The sequence below is a fragment of the Martes martes genome (genome assembly GCF_963455335.1).
Source record: "Martes martes genome assembly, chromosome: 9".
Lineage (NCBI taxonomy): Eukaryota > Metazoa > Chordata > Mammalia > Carnivora > Mustelidae > Martes > Martes martes.
This window is the reverse complement of record NC_137896.1, coordinates 12,871,681-12,893,582: the sequence shown is the minus strand read 5'-3', so window position 1 is coordinate 12,893,582 and position 21,902 is coordinate 12,871,681. Positions and strand designations below refer to the sequence as shown.

The following is a 21,902-nucleotide window of genomic DNA, read 5'->3' as shown; positions in this document are numbered from 1 at the left end:
TTAACGGGATTCCCATCTCATTAGACCTTTACTATCTGACACAGTAGCTATAAGCCACAGGCAGTCAACAAATTAAAATTAAATTAAAAATTCAGTTCCTCCAAGAAACAGACTCTTAACTACAGAGAACAAACTGCCAGTGACCAGAGGGGAGGTAGGGGGCGGGGATGAAGTCAAGTGCACGTACTGTGATGAGCACAGGGCGTGATGAGCACGGGGCGTTGTAGGGAAGTGTTGAAACACCACACTGTACACCTGAAACTGACACTGCGCTCGATGTTAACTGGAATTTAAATAAAAACTTAAATAATATTTTTTGGTTAAAAAAGAAAGGAAAAAAAAAATAAAAACCCAGTGCCTGGGTCACATTTGCCATGTGCAGGTGTTCAATGGTCACAGGTGGCTTGTGGCGATGACACACAACAGCACAGATCTAGAACATCTCTGTGGCTGCCATTTCATTACTTCACACCTAGTTCGTGTGATTATTCCGCTAAGTATCGAGCCTGGCTTAATTTTTATTATTACGATTGACATCGTGTGTCGCTCACTTCATCACCACACCCCGTGAAATCCCGTTACTCTCGTCTCAGTGGATAAGCCAACCAGGCACGAAGAGGTTAACTTGCCCACGGCCACACCGCAAACGCAGTGCTGGCATCTCGCTATATAATTTTGAGCATGGAAATAGATTAGTGTGCAGAAATGCACCCCTCCTTCCAGTTCTGGGCATTTAACCCTTGCTAGGTTTCTTCCCAGGAAAGCGACAACCTTGTTTTTACTCAACCTCCGATCCCCAGGGCCCACTCTGGCACTCCGTAACGCACGAGGCGGATGAATGCATCCCGAGGAATCCCTACCGAAATGCTCACAGAACCACCGGGGCGTCCTGTTTCCTCCAGGGCTAGGAGATCTGACGTCATGGCCCACTAAAGCATCTACCATTTTTTTAAATCAGAAGAGTATCTAGCCTGCATCAGAGAATTTTAAAGCTAGGTCTCTTAAGTTCTAAGACAGCTAATGGATGTTCCTATCCGGCTGATAGGTGTCGGCTGCAGGAGGACGGGTTCCAGAAAAAGACTCTGATCGCCCCGGGGTGATGCGCAGTGAGAGGAAATGGTGACCAATTACCAAAGAGGACAGTAGACAATGGGTAGAGACAGCAGCTGTGTTACCACAGACCTGAACCTGTTATTTTACAGATGAGAAAGCTGAGACCAGGAGGGGAGAGCCTGCCTCAGCCCTGTAACTACCTCCAGGCAGACCTCAGCCCTATCCTACGGACATGGCCTAGCAAGAAAAACTTTTCAGGCCACCTGGGGAAAACAGCCCTAGAGGTAAATAAGAAATCCAAGGAAAATCCCCAAATCCTACAGCACAGTATCTTCAGCTCATCTGGGTCACTGCCCTGTCCCCAAAACAGATCTAAAAAAGCCACTGGAAATTTCTACACAGACCCATTTGGAACTGCCCTTCTTGTCTTATACAAATGACAGCTGGAGCAAGGCAGCTTGTTAAATGCCAAGAACACAGGCTGTCAGAAAGACCCGGAAAGCTACAGCGCTGCTCACTACCGCCTTCGTCCTGCTGGTGTGGACGCCATTCCCAGCGGCCCTTTACCTGCTCCTTATTGTTATTGTTCAGTAAGCCAGGTTTCTTTTTCTTTTTAATGGGGCTTGTGGATGTGTCCTGTGGCGAGTGGCCATTGGAAGAATGCGGAGGGCTGGGGAACTTTCTTTTCTGGGCTGTTCTCTCTGTGGAGCCAGGATCTGAAAGAGACACACAGGACCACGTATTTTAAAGCAGTCATCAGGGAGGCCGAGGCCCCCCAGGGAGAGGGTGTATGGGACACAAGGCATTCCGTCCCCAGGCCCAATGCCGTTGTGGTGTTCATTCATTCGTCCTCCTAGAAGAATACACTCACCCCATCCCTTTGGTTAATGGTCTCAAAAGTCACACTCTCTTTCTTCAGTCTGCATACCATTTTTGTTAAAATTTTAATTCACTGCTATGGTAAAAAAAAAAAAAAAAAACTGAGAAACTTCACGTAATCACCTAGACTTCTGGCTTTTCTTAAAAAAACAAAACAAAACACACACAAATCGGGCCCTGCATGGCCTTACGGTCCCAGACTGATCTGTATATCAACCAGTGAGCCATTTATTTAGTTGGAAATGTACTCACCATTTTGCCAAAATCCCTACCCTTCTCTGTGTCCCTGCTGACCATGAGTTGTGTCACAGAGACCCCAGTACCACCCTCATCCCAAAGAAGTATTTCTTCTTCGTACTCATGCCTGATGGCAACAGCCAGGAAACCAGGAAAGACAGCCCAGAGAGGCCACACACTTCCAGAAATCAAAGACATACATACTTCTTTGTGAAAGACGACAACAGTGATGGTGTTGTGCTTGTTTGTGACTTTCCTCCAAAGGGGTAAGACACAAATGACATTCTCCCGGTTTCTCCTCTGAGATGTGCCAGTCCCCCAACCCTCGCCGATTCCTTCCTTCCCATTTTTACTCTCCCAGCATCTCATTTAAGCCCAGACGCGTCCACCAGCACCCAATCTTCACCTGCAAGGCCTTGGGTCCACTCCATGCCTGACGGCTGTCTCATTAACATCGGGACGAAGTAAGGGCCCAGGGTGGTGTGCCTTACATTCTGAGAAAGAGAAGTTACAGGCACAAGGAAAGACAGCTATGTGAGAGCACAGGGGATGGGGTGGGATGTGGAATCCAGAAGGACGACTATCCCCAACGCGAAACTGACAACGTGCCTCCTCCAGTTTTAACTCACAGGCAAGCCCCAGCATGCGGGATGCGCCATGCGTCACCAGCCTCTGCGTGTGGACAGGAGTCCCTGGGGCAGATGAACACAGCCCAGGACGGACACATGCGAGGCCTCCTAGGGGTCTCCTTCTGCCTGAAAGACCATCTTCCAAGCAGGCTCATTAAAGGAGACCGTGAACGACTTCTGCAAAAGCTGATCCACAGGATGGAACGTTCCAGTCTCACTGGGCAACTTCAGAAAAACCCCGAACAAGTGTTCCGGGTGCTGCACTGACACACAGCCCCATGAGGAAATTAAATGCTAACCACAGGCACCTTGAGGGAGACAGACCCCAGAGTCTGGAGGATCACGCCACAAGTGAAGGCCCAGAGAGCCTGAAGGGATGGCCCCGAGGCACATGGGGAAACAGCCCCAGAGTGTAAGAAGGAAATCCAAGGAAAATCCCCAAATATTACAGCACAGGATCTTCAGCTCATCTGGGTCACTGCCCAGCAAGTTAACAGGAAAACTCCCCGAAAAGGTACAGCCTGGAACCGGCGTTCCCCTAGAGAGAGCCTCCTCTCTCTCATGCCCAGCAGAGATCCTTACCCCTCTCTGTCCTCATCCGTGAAGGCTCACTTCCTCCACCTAGAAACGCATGCTACGGATACAGTCACAGGAAGCAAAGCACCCCTAAGGCGCTTCAAATGAGACACTGAGTGTTGTACCCACACTGGAAATGACGAACGTGTCCACAAATCGAAGACTGGTCTAGTAACATACCATAGGCATACACTAGAATATTCTTTCTTCATTTTATTTTTTTACATAATCTCACGCCCAACGTGGGGCTTGAACTCACAACCGCGATATCAAGGGCCACATGCTCAACCAACTGAGCCAGCCAGGCGCCTGCCCCTCCCCCCATACAGTGGAATATTCCGCAGCCATTAAGAATAAGGAGGCACCTCTATGCAAACAGATCCATGACAATCTGCAAGCTTCTGCATCAGGCAAAAGAGCAGAACACACTGAGCACCATTAAAAGACTGACACACACACACCCAAAAAACGACGTTAGAAATCGAAGTTTGGGGCACCTGGGTGGCTCAGTGGTTTAAAGCCTCTGCCTTAGGCTCAGGTCATGATCTCAGGGTCCTGGGATCGAGTCCCGCATCGGGCTCTCTGCTCAGTGGGGAGTCTGCTTCTCCCCCTCTCTCTGCCTGCCTCTCTGCCTACTTGTGATCTGTCAAATAAATAAATAAAATCTTTAAAAAAAAAAAAAAAAGAAATCGAAGTTTGCACAAGCCTAGAACATTCCCAGATGAACACAAAACTACTACAGAGCTCTCAACTGAGACCAGCGGCTGCCTGGGGGAAGGGAAACATGCAGGAGAAAGGGGAGGGATCATTTTCACTGTGTACCCTTGTACACTCTATTTACCATGAGCGTAGATGACTTTATCAAAATAAATTTGAAGTGAGGCATTTAGGAGATTCAGGAGCATGCAAAAAGGCAGCAGGTACAAACCAAAGCCAGGAACGAGCAAATGACGGAAGGCCTGATTCAGGAAAAACAATGTCACCGGATGGACAAAGCTGGGACCCATCACCATGGGCTTGGGGACTGCAGTCTGGGATTTGTTCAGCGTAGAGCTGGTAAACCCAAATAACCCTGCTCAAATGTCCGAGGATGTGTGTTTAAGAAGGGTGTTTTGGTTGGGCACCTGGGTGGCTCAGCTGCTTAAGGGTCTAACTCTTGATCTCAGCTCAGGTCTTGAGATCAAGGTCAGAAGTTCAAGCCCCATGCTGGACTCTACACTGGGTACTGGAGACTATTAAAAAGAATAAAAAATAAAAAACAAAAAAAAACAGAAAGGTGTTTTGGGGGCCCCAAGGAGATGCATCCCAGAAGAAACGGCACCCTGACCAGACAACATTGAAAGTAACCAGGCAACGCTTTTGATACTTGTTACATATTGTTTCATTTGAGGATAGATATTTTATTCACTTCTTTATTTCAAAGATTTACTTATTTGAGAGAGAGAGCATGTGTGGGGTGGGGGGTGACATGGGGCTTGAAGTGGGGCTCGACATGGGGCTCGATCTCATGACCCGGAGATCATGACCCAATTCGAAATTAAGGGTCAGATGCCGAACCGACTGAGCCACCCAAGAGCCCCTGTGGGTAGATTTTTAAAGAGGAAAGGACATGAGCAAAAACCCATCAGCAGAAAAAAGTTAAGGGCACATTCAGGACAAAAACAACTCGTGTGTTTCCATGTTTGTTAACGGAGCACACTGGGTTTTGGAAGGGACAGCTTTTCTCATTGTAAGGACCACCTGGGCATCCTCCTACTCACTGCCAGCAGTGCTCCCAAACACACTGACAAAAGGCACCCCCGCGTCCTTCCCAAACACTCACAGGGGGGAGGTACCAGCCTCCTGGACAATCACTGGGCTAGAACACGAGAACAAGGCAGACGACCCACACAGCACAGCCAACACTTAGCCAGACTCTGGGAGCCAGAAAGGACAGCAGCCCCACCTTGACCATCTAAGTTACCTGCTGGTAGCTGAGAACCCCCTGGGACAATGGATCCCAGGAAGCAGTCTCCACACTAGCAACAGTGGCACCTGGGAATCTGTAAGAAATGCACATTCTCAGGCCCTACGCCAGAGCTACAAATCAGAAACTCTAGAGGAGAGCCTGGCCATCTGTGGTTTAAGGAGCCCTCCAGAGAATTCGGGAGCATAGTGGTTTCAGATGCTCTAGAATGTGTGTTCGGGGAAGGCGATCGAAGTTCTTTCTCATTTGTGTGGAACAGGATTCACTACTAGTAAAGCCGGCCTCCTCTCCTTCCCCAAGGCCATCTGAGGGCTTGGCCTGGGGCTAACGGAACAGAAGCTGGGCAAGGAGGCACGGCAGGAGAATAAAGACAGCGAAACAGGAGAAAACGCCAGGCTGCATCTGCAAAATGGGAGAAGGGAAAAAGGGGCCAGGCTGAACTTCTCATGTGCAGTCCATGAACGTGTTCCAGGGACCCACAAACCATAGGCCACGGTTCTGTACAAGGAGGCAACTTCGGTAGGCCACGCCTACCCTACCTAAGAGAGTCATCAACACTAAAGATTAAAACTACAGGACCAGACGACCTTAAGGTCCCTTCTGAACTTTGAAATTCATCATTAATTCCAGCGGAGAGACGGGAGAAATACACACAGAAGCAATTTAAGCCAGAGACAGCAATTGTGCCCAAGCCCAGCAGGAAACCGAAGGGGAAACTGAAGTCCTGCTCAGCGAGGAGGGCTCCGACCAAAGGCTGCCCGTACCGGAGAGGACCCCAACCTTCTAATCCCAGCAAACCACAAAAACCTCAGTCCTGTTGCCGGCTACGAACACACCGACTCCCTCCAGAGCTAATGAGAGATCGGCGGCTGCGTCCAAGGGGCAGGAGTGGAACGGGACCCAAGCAACAGACGCATCTGTCAAAGGCAGAGGCTTTCCGCGAGGCTCTGGAGGACAAAAGCGAGAAACACCAGCTGGCTTCACAGTCCTTTCGGAAGTCAGCGTTCTGAGTTAGAAACCGGACTACTCCTAGGCCTCGGGTGGTGACAGAAGGGTGGGCGTGGGCTTTGCTGTAGTCATGGCAACAAAGCCGCCTGTGCAGGACCTTTTCCAGAAAGCTGAGTCAAGCTTTTTTTTTCCCCTTCTTTAATGATTTAATTCTGACGAGGATTTATTGCTAAATGCATCTCCTCTATAAACTTGGAAGGCTGACAACAGCCACCGTGGACTGAATCACCAGGGAAATGGCTCAGCCTAGATCTGAAAGTCCTTTCTGTGAGGCAGCAGGGCCTGGCGCGATTCCACTATGGGACTGGCCCACCAGCGACCCTCTCTGCCTCCTACCCCCTCTCCCTCAAAATAAGTCTGGTTCTGAAGGAGTTAACGTGGGCAAGGGAGGACAGCTCCTCCAGGCAAAGGACAGAGCGGTGACTCAGGAGAACAGCTTGGCATGGAGCAGAAACCAGCAGAACTTTCCCCTCCTGTGACATTTCAGTGAAATCTTAATAATATGGGAAGGCCTACTGGGTATTAGGAACCAAGCATGTGATGAGATCCTTCTCCAACCCTGTGTCTCGTGAACTGCCAGAAATAATCCCACTCAGCCCCTCCGAGATGTCCCCTGACCTAAGCGACACCGGAACTTCAAGATAACCCAGGCTTTTAGCTTTCCTGAGCCACAAGTATTCACAGCTGAGGCTTTCTCTTATTACATACAACGTAGGGGGCCTTGTTCAAAATCCCTTTGGTGTACGTCCCTCTAAGTCACTTGCCCAAGAGGACACAAGAGGCTGGGCTGGGATCTGAACCCAGGTGATGTGACTAGGAGGCTCACACAGGGCCTCACACGGAGGAGAGGCTGTCCCCGACCCTGGCAAGATGGCCTCCTCACACAGGGTCTATGTTTCCCAGCACACTCTCATGGGCCTTCTTCCCTCACAACTGCAGGGGGCGGCCTGGGGCTTGGCAGCGTGGTTGAATTCCCCAGGAACTGCATTCACCTCGCCATGGTGGCACCAGCCGGAGGCCCAGACCACAGAACAGGCTGGGTGGGAGCAAGGGGCCTGCATGGTCATTTCCTCTCCCGCCGTGCCACTCTTCCCCACACCCCCCTTCCACTCTCCATCCAGGCCTGCCAGACTGGGCCACGGCGGCACCCCAACCCCCACCCACATCCGGCACCTGAGTCACCGCCTTTGACATTCTCCAGAGTCTGGGAAATGACACACCATGACAGGGAATTGTCTCCTCGGGAGAGGGAAAGGGCCCCTGCTGAACAGCCAGGCACTTCCCCAGGAGGATCAGCCCCCTGATGTATCTCTGTGGGCCTTAAATGTCCTTCGTGATGTGGACGGAGAGCCTGCGGGGCCTGAATGAAGAGAAACCTACTCAACAAACGGGCCTCGTGGGCCACAAAGGAAACGGACAGTGTCACATAACATGGGACAGCTGGCCACCCCACCCGGAAGCTGGACCGCACATTCGGAGAAACCGGGTCCCAGCAGTGCAGCTCAAGGAAGCTACTTAACCTCTCTGTGCCTCTGTCCTTTGGCAGAATGGAGATCAGGGCACCTTAAGGAATTACAAGAGGATTAAATGAGTATAGTCACAGGAGGCCCGCAAAGAGTAGCACTCCATAAATGATAGCTGTTTTTTCAAACCAACAATCATCCCTCCTCCTCCTCCCCCTCCTCTTCCACCTCCTTCCCCACCCCTCCCATTGCAAAACCAGGCCTAGTCTCCTCAGAAGCGCCTGTGAAGGTCAGAGTTATGGAAACGTGGAGATAGGACCGAGCCCAGGACATGACTTCTGCATTTCCATCAGACTGTGAGCAGTCGGGCTGGCCTCCCCGAGCTGCGAAGGCAGGGTCGGCAGCAGAGGCCTGCCCGGGCTCGGGCTCCCAAGGGCAAGTGCAGACAGCACTCCCGGTCACTGCCAGCCCTCTGCAGAGCCCGCTGCCAAGAGGACCACTCGCCGCTCTCCCAGAAATGGCAAAGCGCAGCTCTGCTAATCATGTCAGCCTGCTGCCCAAAGACAGAGAGCAGGTACCCATGCAGGCCTCTGATCCCCGGGAACTGGAGAGCCCTCTCCAGCCAGTAAGTATCTCATCATGAAACCAGAACGTGGAATTTCTCTCGGGCCCAGAGCAGAAATGAGAAACGGGGAGCGAAGTTACGGGGACGAGAAGGGGGCAGCGTTTTCCTTCCAGCAGATAATTCCCAAGCCACGAGGAACCCAGGAGCGAAAACGAGTAATCCGTTCACTCCCGGAATGTCTAGAACCGCACCCCCTGGAGACAGGCTACAGCCTGCCCGAGGGGCCTACACAGCCTCCTCCAGGAAAGCCGGGCTTCTCCAAGGCCTCCCTGCCTGGGAATGTGAACTTCTCACCCGGACCAGGAAAAGAACGGCTGGGTGGAAATGAGGCCACGGAACAAAAGGGTCCTTCTCGACATGGGGGGAAGTGTCACTGTCGCAGGGATCCCGAGGACCTCGGAGGCAAAGCTAGCGAGGGGCAGGGAACCCTGGGATGGGGCGCTTACCTGCCATTGAGAAAGCTGTGGTGCTCAGAGGCCCTCCCCTCTCTTTGAAAGAGAACTGAGGCTCTCCCACGGCAGACATTCCTGCTTCCGGATCCTCAGCAGCCTCTCCCAGGGGGAGGAGGAAGAAGCAAAGAGGACAGGCTAAGAGTCACCACTTACCAGGCCGGCCCCTGTCTTGTACGCACTAGGTGGCCCTGCGCGAGAAGGTCACCCTCACCTCTCTGCAGTGAGGCAGTCTGAGGCAGGGGACGCGCCTTCATGTCCCCAGGCTCTCGGCTCTAATTTATCACCCTCGACAGCCAGCAGCTCGGCTAAGCCCAGAGTCCTCGCGCACTCACCCGGGAGCCATTTACTCCACCGGGTGGGAATAAACGCCACAAATCGCCGTTGTCCCACTGGCTGGAGTGACAAGTCCAGAAGGGAGTGTGGTGGTTCACAATGGGAAGGTGTTTTGAGCTTTTTTTTTTTTCTTAATAATTATCAAATTGACTTTACTTCTCACATGCCTCTCCTAGGGGTCGAGAAAGCCATCCCCCCACTACCCGGTGCCCCTGTGTTTCTCCCTCTCCTGGTCCCCTCCCCGAAAATCAGGCAGACGTGGAGGGGGGAAAGCATATTCGTATGTAAAAGGTGAGCCTCCGACCTTGGCGGGCGGGGCTGAAATTGCCTGCCAGCCCGGGGAGAGAGGCTGATTTACAAGTGAATTCACTGTGTTGCCCTCAACAACTACAGGCAATTCCAATCACCCAGCCCCTTCTCCCCCTCCCCGGGGATGAGGCCTTCTGGAAGACCGACAACATCTCAACAGCAATTTCCTGGTTCAAGAATGCCAAGCTCTTTCACACTGCACAAAGCGGGGGGGAGGCAGGGCCCAACCTCAGGCCAGAAACCGCTGCACCCCACCCACCCCCGCAGCAGGCCCAGGCCCAAAAGGCTGCATGCGTCCAACGTGTGTACATGTTTGAGGCCCTCAACTCTGCCAAGTCACCACAAAGAAAAGTGTGGAGTAACCGGCTGCCTTTGGCCTTTGCTACGTAGCTGGTCGCGCGGGGAGGGCTCCTCTGGTGGCGCGGACCGTCTGCATGATTTAGCCGGGCTGAGCCTGCTGGTCCCACCCCCATGGCCCAGCTCAGCTTCTAGAAAGCTCAGGTGATGGTGGGTGGCTTTCAAATGGCGGCAGGGAACCGTGGCCATCGGAGAGCCAGCTCAGAAATAAAAAGGCAACTCTGTCTGTAGCAGCTGACGTGGGAAAGTGGGCTGAGGGAAGAGAAGGAAGTGAGGAGGCTCACATGAAAAAAAGGGGGGCCGCTGGTAACCAGGCGGCACCCGGCGCTAGCCTCTTGGAAAGGCACCTCAGGGAAAAGAGGGGAAAGTGCTAAGACCCCGGAGGAAGAGGGGACAGTTAGCTCATCCTGATCCTTTGACTCAGCAAGGATTTCAGACTGAAATGCAAAAAATCGTCACGCAGCCGTGAAATGGAACGAAGAAGAAATCTCGGCTTTCTGTACTGGCATGGAACAAATTCTAAGTGAAAAAAGGCCAGAAATAGACCTGAGTGAAAGAAACTGGGGCTGTGTAGGCTCTGGGTTTGCAAAGGCCTGGAGGAACACACCCAGGAAATCAGGAGACGCTAGACTCCTCTTTCGGTTCTTTCTGACCATGTTCACGTGTTGAACCATGTAAAATATTTTTAAGTGGCTATGAGAGCACGGAGCTCACCCCATGCTGGGGCCACCTCTGCATTCCGGGCACCCAGCGCACGGAAGCAGTTCAGGACATGCCCCCAGCATTCGCCAGGAGCCGCCTGGAGGAGGCCTGGGTGTTCAGAACAGCACAGAGCAGTGGTTCTCACGAGGTCTCCCCAGGAGACACTTGGCAACGTCCGGAAACATCTCTGGTTGCCACAACGAGAAAAAGAAAGGAGTCGCTCCTAGCCTCTAGTGGGTGGGAAGCAGGGATGCTGCTTACCACCCTACCCGGCACAGGACGGCCGCCCCACGACAGAGAATGATCAGCCCCAGAATGTCAATAGTGCCAGGGTTGAGAGATCCTGGTGTCAAGAAGCTTCTGCTCACCTGTGAGCGGCCAGGCAGGTCTGACCTTGTGTAAATACGCCACCCAAAGAGGCATCTCCACCCATTAAGCGCGAACGTAATGCCTAGTATTTTACCTGATGGCCCTGACTGCACATTTTAAACAGAAGAAAACAACGGAACTAGTGAGTCAAAAAATCGAGTCACTGGGGCGCCTGGGTGGCTCAGTGGGTTAAAGCCTCTGCCTTCAGCTCGGGTCATGGTCTCAGGGTCCTGGGATCGAGCCCCACATCAGGCTCTCTGCTCAGCAGGGAGCCTGCTTCCCCCTCTCTCTCTCTGCCTGCCTCTCTGCCTACTTGTGATCTCTCTCTCTGTCAAATAAATAGATAAAATCTTTGGAAAAAAAAAAAAAATCAAGTCACTGAGCAACTCCCAGACATCCAGCCTAACCAGGGAACTGTAGGGGAAGGTCCCTGCCCTGCAGAGAAGACAGAGAAAATTATAATAATAATAGCTGACGTTTGGAGGCACTGTTCTAAACACCATCAGTGTATTTACTCCCAGCCTGGGTTCTATGAGAGGGTAGGTACTAAGTATTCCCATTTTACTGATGAAGAAACTGAGGCCCAGAGGAAAACAGGCCCACGATGAACTGGCTGGCCAACAGCAAGTGGATCGAAAATATATTCCACACAGCATGTGAGACGGATCGATTACACACAGACAAAAAGCTGAGCAGGAGAAATACCAGGTCTGTGAATGACACAAGTCAGAAGAAAGGGTGTAGCCAGCCAGGAAAATAGTTGTTTTCTTCTCAAACAAAACTCGGCGATTCACACCTACTATTTCTTGAGACATGATCTGATGAATCCTGTGAGGAATCCCTCCCGAAAGGCGGAGTTTCTGCACGCATCTGATAGACGTGGCTCAGAGAAGCCCATGTATGCACTCAAGGCCATGTCCATTGAGGGAGCACGCGGGCGACTCACGGCAGCTGGCTCCCACCCCAGGGCCCTTCACGGCACCGGTCAAGGCCTTCCCTATGGCTTTCAGTGCTACCTTGCAATTCTCCAAGGGCGTGCTTGCTGTGGGCCAAGGACAGCCCAGCACCATTGTTCAGCGTGTGGGCCCGGCAGCCACAGCACTAGGTCTGAGTCCAAGCACCGCCACCTGCCAGCTGTGAATCCTCTGGCAAGTTCCTTGGTCTCTTTGTGCCTACGCTAATTCAGCGACAACCAGCAGGATCTTTCTAAAAGGGTTATTAGAATTCAAGGGTTATTCGAATTCAAGGAGACAGCACATGTCCCACGAACAGCATCTCACGTTATTGTGAGAGCTCAAACCGGTTTCCCCAACTCTATCCATGCCTTCCCCGCTGATGTGCACCAGCCTAGCTCTTCCCTGACTGTTTCTGAAAAGGTTCACCGAAGGGCGCCTCGGTGGCTCAGTCCACTGAACGGCTGCCTTCGGCGAGTCATGATCCCAGGGTTCTGGGATCAAGCCACATGGCAGGGAGTCAGCTTCTCCCTCTCCCTCTGCCCTTCCCCCAGCTGGTGCACACACATACATTCTCTCTCTCTCTCTCAAATAAATATATAAAATCTTTAAAAAAAAAAAAAAAGTTCACCGAAGAGAGACAAACTTTCACAGTAAGTCCTCTGGCTGGCACAGATTCAACCAAGCCAGGCTCAAAATCCCTGCCGGGCTCGGGATTTCCTCCCCGATAAAAACCCCAACAGTCCAGGTTGCCCCATCCCACCCTTCCCCACAGAACTTCTTCCCTCTGATTCCTCCACCAAAGGTGAGGCTCTCAAAGTCCGGAAGAGGGCTGGCCTCGGATCGCTAGCTGGGTAGCTGTCCACAGAAGGTATTATGGGGCCCAGCCTTGCAGGGTTCACACCTGCGTGGTCCCAGGCACAGAGCAAGTGCCCTGCAAAGGGGTGTTCCTCCCCTGCCCATCTTCTGCCCGTTCATAGTCAGTCCCACCTGCACTGCTGCCTCCTTGATCTGAGCACCAAAGGGCCAGGAAATTGATTCACCTGCCCTCAACAGCAGCCTTCTTCAAACCTGAATCCGATGGGCAGCCCCTGCTTTAAAAGCCACATGAGGGACTTACTGCACACACCTGACAGTTATCCAGACCTACAGGCCCTCACGCAGCTGCTCACCTGCTCTCCTCCATCCACCGAACCCTAACCACAGTGGCCTCTCACAAGACTAACTCCTGTGCACTTGCTGACGCTTCCATCTAGAATGTTCTATGCTCAACCTTCCCATACCTGGCAACTTCAGCTTTTGGCTCAAACCTCACTCTGCAGCCTTCAGCCCTCTTACCATCCTGGAGAAAGAGAGAGTGAGTGTGTGTGTGTGTGTGTGTGTGTGTGCTTACTGTCTTCACAACACTGATCTCTCACTGAAAATTATCGAAAATTATATTCTTCTTTTCCTGATTCACTTATTTTTCTGTGTCTCCTCCAGAAGGTGAGCTCGATCTCGGTTTTTCTGTCTCTCTTTGCAGTGGCCCAGCGCGTGGCACAGGGCCTGGCTTTGGGGCCTGGCTCAGAGGTGTCCCCAAGGGCACACAGCTGACCAGGTAAATGAGCAACAGGAGAGGGTTAGCAAAGGTCTGAGGTGTGCCAGCAGCCGTGACTCACAGGAAACTCCCGTTCTCTGTCCCCTGTCTAAGAATTTTTCTAAGAATTTCTCCCAGCAATCCAAGAAGGCAGGAGGGGTATGAAGTCATTGGGGAAGTGGACATCAGAGAGGACCCAGCCATTTCAGGGTCTAAAACATAGGACCCAGAGCCCCGGAGAGTGAATTCCCATCTCAACAGGTACTCGGCATTCTGTTTCTTGCATTTCCCCAAAAGGAGGGGATTAAGTAAGGATTTATATTGGGAGGGATGGGGCCGCCCAGCTACACACAATTACTGAGAGACCACAGGAGGAACTCACCAGGTTTTTCACAAGCCCCCTATTTCCCAGCTCCTCATTCTTCCTGTGGAGAGCTATTGTCTCTGAGTCATCGAGAGTTAAAGAGGGGGAATGACTTTCTCCAGGGAAAACAGGCTCCCTGCTGGGAGACCCCCCACCGTGATGACCATTTAACCAAATTTTTTTAGTCCCGATTCTTTGCCCTTTTTCGCAGCAGATCCTTTGAAAGCATGAGGATCTCTTTTCAACCCCTCTCTTAACCCTGGGCCTGGATGCAGATTCTGTCCCCGCAAGGGGATGCGGGGACGCAAGGGGATGCGGGGACCCAGAGGGAGCGTGAGCACCTCTCCAAGTTTGGGCAGGGCAGGTTCATCTTCCCTCCATCCCGCTCTTCGGTTTGAGTCGAGAGAACCCAAATCTGCCCCGTCCTGTCCCCACCCCACCAAGCTTGACTGGAGTCTAGATTTTAAAGATTTATTTTTTTTTTTAATTTGACAGATCACAAGTAGGTAGAGAGGTAGGCAGAGAAGCAGGCAGAGAGAGAAGGGAGGAAGCAGGCTCCCTGCTGAGCAGAGAGCCTAATGCGGGGCTCGATCCCAGGACGCTGGGATTATGACCCGAGCCGAAGACAGCGGCTTTAACCCACTGAGCCACCCAGGCGCCCCGGAGTCTAGATTTTAAACACACGTGTGTTCAATTCCCAGCAACGAGTGTGTCTGGTCACAACTCAAGACCTAGCAACCTGGTTTCAGCCTGCTGTGTCCGGCTAGGTTGGTTCCTGGAGGTGGTTGAAGAGATGCAGGACAAAACCAGGTCAGTCTCATTAGGAAGGGGGCCCTAGTGACAGCTGATAACGACGATCCGGGGACCTAGATGTGACGCCATCAGTCTACAGCCACCGCCCGGGCTGCTGGTAGCCCAAGGAGGGACTGCTGGCTGAATTCAGTCCGTTCACAGCTGGGTGACGCATTTAAAATTTCAGTCATCGACATTTTAAAACTGGGGGACACGGCATCTAGAATAAATCCAGATTACTAGCTTCTCTTAAAACAAAAAACAATGGAACAGAAGACCCAGCCACACAGGGTCCCCGTCTCCACACAAAACATCCCTCCCGGGCTGCCCACCCCCTTAGGACGGAACACGATATTCCCCATTTGCCAAGGCCTCCATTATTCTTTAACTGTCAAGATAATTAAATCTCACCTTGAAAATCTCTTAAAGGCAGAGTAAAGCAGAGAAGGACAAGAAGGCAAGTGATGGAGACGAGCTAAGGGACGCTTTGCTAGGACAGCCAAGTTCCAGACAGTTCAACCCCATTGCGGTACCGCAGGGGAGCAGCACTCGCCACCCCCAAAATACAGCTCTTTGGCACAAGGATTAATTCAGGTGTGTTACTTTTAAGAACCTGCAAACAGGGCAGCAGCTCTGAAAACACCAAGTAAAAATCACCCTTTTGTCAGAGACGATTTCACAGGCATCAGGAAAATCTCCATTTGTAAGAGTATCTTCCCAGCAGTACCAGGAAAAGGGAAACGACTAAATCTCTCGAAACTCTTATCAATGGAGAAGACAACGACTTAAATCTGCATAACAACCTGACCCTTGTTCCCCGTGCTTCTCCTGGGGACCTCCCCTAACGGACTCCCCACCCCCAACACCTTCTGTCTTTAGCTAAAGACGGTGTCCGTTTCAGGTAATGGCTTGAGCCACTTCAGGGAAGTAGTGTTTTTCTGGGTCTGTCATGTGAACATGCATTAAGAAACTCGTGTTTGTTTTCATCCTGTTAATCTGTCTTACATCAATTATTAGACCGGCCAATGAATCTAGAAGAAGAGAGAACTTTTCCGCCCCTATAGTATAAGTTAGTTTATATTTTTATAAGGGGAGAGAAAGGATAAATGAAAACATATCAAACTGTTAACACCGGTTACCTCGCTTGAGAAGATTTTTAGCTTTTTCTTTGTGTACACTTCGCCTACTTACAAATGAGATGAGGAAACAGTCTGGAAAGACTCCCTCCCTCTCTCTCTCTCTCTCTCTCTCTCTCTCTCTCTCTCCTGCTTCTCTGCTAGGCCCCATTTACTCCTGTTCTACATTTCACTTTGCATCTGAGTCAACCAAAGAAGTGATGTCCCCATCTCAAGGGGGAAGCAAGAGAGTGAATCATTCTCAGAGTTTCGTCCTAGGCCCCAAAACACCTGAAAATATCTAAGAACAACCGAATCCCGAGCTGGAGGACTGATTTAGTTTCAAACAAACCACCGGCATCAACACCCCTGCCTTGGGTGGTTTAAGGAGTAACATCTATTGTTCACCCGGATGGGACCCTACCCTGGATTCCTGAAGGAACATCTACCCCGGACCCCTGTCCAGTGTAAAACCCCTAACCCCAAGTGGCAGGGAGACTCACCTCCCCTTTTCGGAGTTCCCAGACACCCTGTCTGCTCTACACTTTCTCTCACACTATTCAGTAAACTCGGCTCTCTTCCTCCTGGCTGTATTTGATTCCTATCCTGCCCGAGGCCAAGGATCCTCTTGGTGTGTTCTGTGGGACCCACTCTGGGTCCTTAGAATGGCCTGCCTATGTCTCAAAGAGATGCACTGCCTTTCTCGTTTGAAACGGAAATCCAATGATCCATTTTCTTCCCTTTATGAGCTGATATTTCTTGGAAGATTTTTTTTTTTTTTTACCCAAAAACACTTACCGAGCAGCTACTATAAATCACTAGCGCTGTGGTGTTCCCAGACAGACGGACCTGGTACAGACCTAGTGCCAAGCGAAGAGACACACAGGTAAATGAATTCGACAACAGAGGGTTTATTTTGGGAGGCCTGGGAGACGGTGCCCCAGCATACCCTGCACCATTTGCCTCCAGCTAGCATATCGAGATGCCAAAGGGCCTGGCAAAAAGTCGGTTCAATGGGGCCTGGACAAGAAATGCCAACTTGAGAACACAGGGAGATAGCCATACTCTCTCTTGGCAGAAGTTCTGGAAAAAACAAGAGGCCCAAGAGAGTCTGATGGAGCAAAACTTCATCCCTGATGTCATAATTATTTATTCAGCGCCAATCCCTGACTAGGTTATTTTCACCAGCAGCACCCAGTGCAGCACCCAGCACAGCACCCACCCAAGGTATTAAAGTTCCAGAGCAGTGCTGTCCAATAGTGCTTCCTACAATGACAGCAACGTTCTACACCCGTGCCCGCCCAATGCGGCTACCTCAGCTCCATGCGGCGACTGGACAACTGAAATGCGGCTGGTACTACTCTAATTTTTTAAAATTTTAATTAATGTAAATGCAAACAGCCACACAGAGCAGACAGCATAGCACTAAGTAGCTCTGTATTAAGCAGACAAGAGAGTCAGCCAGACAAGCAAGCAGACAGGACCTCCTGAATCCTCCAACCATCCCTACTTGAGGGATTTGCCAGGTGTCTTCAAGGCATCATGATCTGATGCCCTGACATAGGTTGATGGACTTGCGTTTGATTTCTTCCTCAGCCTAGACTGAAAATTCTCAAGCCTTTAGTATGTGTAAGAATGCCTGATCAGAGCTGATTACTGTACCTTCTTGGGCAATTTAAGGGACTTTCCAGGGTGATTTTGATTTGGAACCCAAAGGACTCCATGGAAGGAGGTGTAAATGATGGCTTAAGAGGAGGGGGGAAGGGCGTGGGTCCCCGAGCACGTGGAGAACGTGAGGGCAAGGCGGTCACCTAGGAGCGCAAACCAGAAGGACCTGCAAAGGTGTGCCTCAGCAAGAAGCAGGAGAGAACCTGACCTATCCCAGGGTCCACACTTCGCATGGAAGGCTGTAGAGGGCAATGGACATGACAGGTCTGCAGGGATGCTGACCCAAGCCTAGAAAGGACAGGGAGTAGGGCCTTGAATCTCTCTCTGCTCCAGACATTAGTCATTAGTAGGAGTCCTTGGAAATTTCAAGCAGGAGAGCAGGACGATCAGCATTGTGTTTTAGAAAGGGCCCTACCAGAGTGGTATCACTACTTCGGGAAGGAAAGAAATCAGAGGGAAGGGGGCCATTTCAAAGCGTGCTATGTCCCTGTGGGGGAAGAAAGACAGGCCACCCATCGTTTCAGAGAGAGCAGACATCTGAGCTTGGGTAATTATTTCCAGGAACGGATTATGCTGGAAACAAAGCCACCCTCTCTAGCTGAAAGGCTGTTTTTACTTCGTTCTCCAGGATAAAAGTTCTATGCATCTGATAGACAAAGTCAAGCCATTCACTCATTCGTTCAAAATAAGTATTTATTGCACACCAACCAGAACAGGCACGGTGGTTAATAAAAGACCCACCGGCCATAATAGGATCAAGAAAAACAAAAGGCAGGACACGCCCTCATTTGGAGCCTTAGACTCAGGGGGGCTGGGAGGTTAGGAGAGAAGAGAGGGGAGATCTCCCAGGTAGGAGCAAAGATTCTATGGTTAGAGATGCCACTCTCTCTGAAATCTCAAAGATCGTTGTGGCCCAAGTAAGAGAGAAAAGGGGAAAACAGAGAAAGCTGAAAGGGAGGGCAGAGGCCAACACGTGGGGCTTTTAGGATTTTGATCTTCAGCCTCAAACTAAGGAGCGAGCACTTAAGGGCTTCAAATAGGAGAAGCTCCTTTCAGAAGGACTGGGAGGTAGACGGCACAGAGACCCAAGGACCAATTAAGAAACCACTGCCGTCCAAGAGGGATAACCTACAGAATGATATTTAGGACCCAACACTGTAGGAAAATAACACAAAAAAGGCAAAAGGACAGAAGAATTAAGAGTGAAGTCCCTTATCTCTACCTTATCCATCCCCGCAGAGCAGGTGTTTTGTTGAGGGTGGGAGGGGTGGGCAGCAGGAGAGCAGGTTGAGATGTGAAATCAGCTTGGGACAGGCTGAGTTGGAGACACCCAGGAACGACAGACAGGTAGGGAGGTCAGGTAGACGGCTGGCCCTCTCTGCCTCATGACTCAGGAAAAATCTAGGCTGGAAATAAAAAATGTGTGAGTCACAAAGCTATGAATGTGGGCGAGATCACTCAGGGAGAGAACATGCTGGGAGAGAGGAGGCCAGGGCCAAGCTTTCTACAACGCCAACATCTAACGGCTGACGAGCAGAGAGGGGGCCAGGAAAAGGGGAGGAAAACCAGGACTGAGATGGCAAAAGAAGAGCCAAGGAAGAGATGGTTTCCAGGAGAAGGCTGAAGGGCAACGTCCAATGCGTCTGTCAGATCGAGGTGGAGAAGTATGCAAAGCTCCACCGGAAAAAGCAACGAGCATTGAGTCTCCAGGAACCTCCGTTCGCAGGAAGCTCATGGAGGATGCTCAGTAAGACGCGCACATGGAGGGACCACGCAGAAGGCACAACGGAGCTAGCAGGACCAACTGGGAGGAGAGGAACCCAAGAGACAGGAATACAGACACTTCTCGTAAGAAATCTGGCTTTTTTTTTTTTTTAAGATTTTATTTATTTATTCGACAGAGACAGAGATCACAAGTAGGCAGAGAGGCAGGCAGAGAGAGAGGAGGAAGCAGGCTCCCTGCTGAGCAGAGAGCCCGATGCGGGAATCGATCCCAGGACCCTGGGATCATGACCCGAGCCGAAGGCAGAGGCTTAACCCACGGAGCCACCCAGGCGCCCCAGAAATCTGGCTTTAAAGAGGCCAGACACAGGGAGAGTGGCGAGTAGAATCATGCAGCGCCAACAAGAGGGTAGATGGGAGACATTTCCGTGTGCTCCAAAGTCTAAACATTCATCAAAACGTTCAACAGACTTGCCCTAGGACCCCCAGAACCCCACTCCTACCTACATTTATAACCAAGAGAAACGAAAACATCTATCCCCCCAGAAACGCGTACAAAATTTTCACATTGACATTTACTCAGAGTCACCAAAAAGTGGGAATAAGTCGAATTTCTATGAACGGATGGATGAGTGGAAACACAAAACATGACATATCCACAACAGAGCATTCTTCAGCCATAAAAAGAATGATGTCCTGACATACGCTACAATGTGGGTAAGTCTCGAAAGCATTATGTCTAAGAAGCCAGACACAAAAGGTCACAGACTCTGTGACTTCGTTTATATGAAACAACCAAAATAAGCAAATTCACAGGGACAGAAGGCAGATTTGTGGTTGTCAGGGGCTGAGGTAAAGGGACAATGGGGAGTGAATATTAATGGGATGGGGTTTCTTACTGGGATGAGGAAAATGTTAAAAATCGATCGTGGCAGGGCACCTGGGTGGCTCAGTGGGTTAAGCCTCTGCCTTCAGCTCAGGTCATGATCTCAGGGTCCTGGGATCAAGCCCCACATCAGGCTCTCTGCTCAGCAGGGAGCCTGCTTCTCCCTCTCTCTCTTCCTGCCTCTCTGCCTACTTGTGATCTTTCTGTCAAATAAATAACTAAAATCTTTAAAAAAAAAAAATCGATCATGGTGATGAATGCACAACTCTGAACATATTAAAAACCACTGAAGTGCGTACTTTAAAATGGAGATGTGTACAATATGTGAATTATATCTCAATAAAGCTTTTGGTTTTGGTTTGTTATTTTTTCTTAAAGTCTGTGAAATTCTGGGTTTTAGGTTCCCAGGAAAGCTGGAGACGGGTAGAAGGACCTTGGGGTAGGGGTCGGTAGGGCCCTACGATATTGCCCTCCACCCCCACTAGGAGACGCGGACTCTCCAAACTTGCCCCCCTCAAGTCAATGGTAAAGGACCCACCATCAAGGGAAGAAACCTATTTGAAAGCTTCAGGCAAAAAAAGGGGCCAGGATCTCTCAAAGACCTTAGACCTGGTACCTTAACGCTACAAGCATTTAGAGCAAGAAAAGGACACGGTTCTTTTTAAACTAAAGTTGAAAACAGTCCATTTTAGATCACAGTCTTCTAGAATAACGGAAGTCACATAAACATAATAGCATGGGTCAGACTTCAGAAATGCGCCCCCCCCAAGAAAAAAATGGGGCAAACACAAAGTTTTCCACAAGTGAACCACAAAACAAAAGTGCACGCACAAGGCGACAGGATCCCACGAACAGATGCACAGCCTATGACACTCTGGCCGAGAGAGGGTAGATTTCTCATCTGGAAAGCCATTTTCCAACATCTGCAGAGTTCCGGGACATGTTAAACCTTCTTAGGAGAGGAACAGTCTGGTAATCTAACTCACAAAAAAATGCTTTCCGTTGCACAGTACATGGATGGCACTTCTTGGGCTACAGAAGAGCCAAAATAGAGTTAAAAATACTGATGCTCATTTTTTAAAAGAAAATTCTCAGTACTGCTGCATCACACTGTGATTTAAGAATGTTTACGGTTATATTTTCTTAAAGAGTTTCCTTAGGGAGAAAAAAAAAATGACAGAAGGTCTCTATCTCATAGCCATCCTCATAAACAATCCCTTTGTGAAACAGTCTTCATTTACATACAACAGTGAGAACAAGGATCCTGTACTAATTAAGGTCTGGGGCTGGTTAGCAAATTGCTATAATTGTATTTTCTCTAGCATCCTGTCTCAGAAAACATATCCCTAACCCAGGCAAATCTCAGCAAGAATGATACTGTTCAAGATTTTAATATCTCGGGCTTCCGCTGCATCTGTGCACGGTTTCCAAGTGGCTCATTCCCTTGTGCGGGTGACATTACACAGACATTTTTAAAAATGGTTTCAGCTTTGGCAGCCTGGCATCTACACACCACAGTCATTACCGCAAAATGCACACAGAGCAGGATCAAGAGGCAAGCAGCCCAAACAGGGGAGCCTTTGTATGGAGACGTGAACTCCCAGAGACCATCATTTTTCAGACTTCAAGTCCCTGGCCTTGGAGGGGCTTGCTCTGAGTCATGCCTCATGTGGCCAAAAATCCTGCAAGGAACTTTGCTGTGAGCAGTCTCCTGCAGAGAATGCAAACTGACAAGCCACTTCTGACCCGGAGATGTGTGCTGCTGGGTTTGTGCATGGTCTTTGAGAAACTGACCTGCACCAACCACATCTCCAAGTCAGGTGTTCTAATGGGGGGGTAGGGGGTGCCGGGGTGGGGGTAGATCCCGG

At 50.5% G+C, this 21,902-nt stretch overlaps 1 protein-coding gene across 1 annotated transcript in view; it reads right to left on the bottom strand.

Annotated features, from left to right (window-relative positions):
* The window catches only part of ZMYND8 (zinc finger MYND-type containing 8), a 125,100-nt gene that overhangs the window by 85,268 nt on the left and 17,930 nt on the right, over positions 1-21,902 (bottom strand). Inside the window, exon 4 of the mRNA XM_080813054.1 lies at positions 1,621-1,769. Coding sequence (XP_080669180.1) covers positions 1,621-1,769 — 149 coding nt within the window. The remainder of the gene's footprint in view (positions 1-1,620; positions 1,770-21,902) is intronic.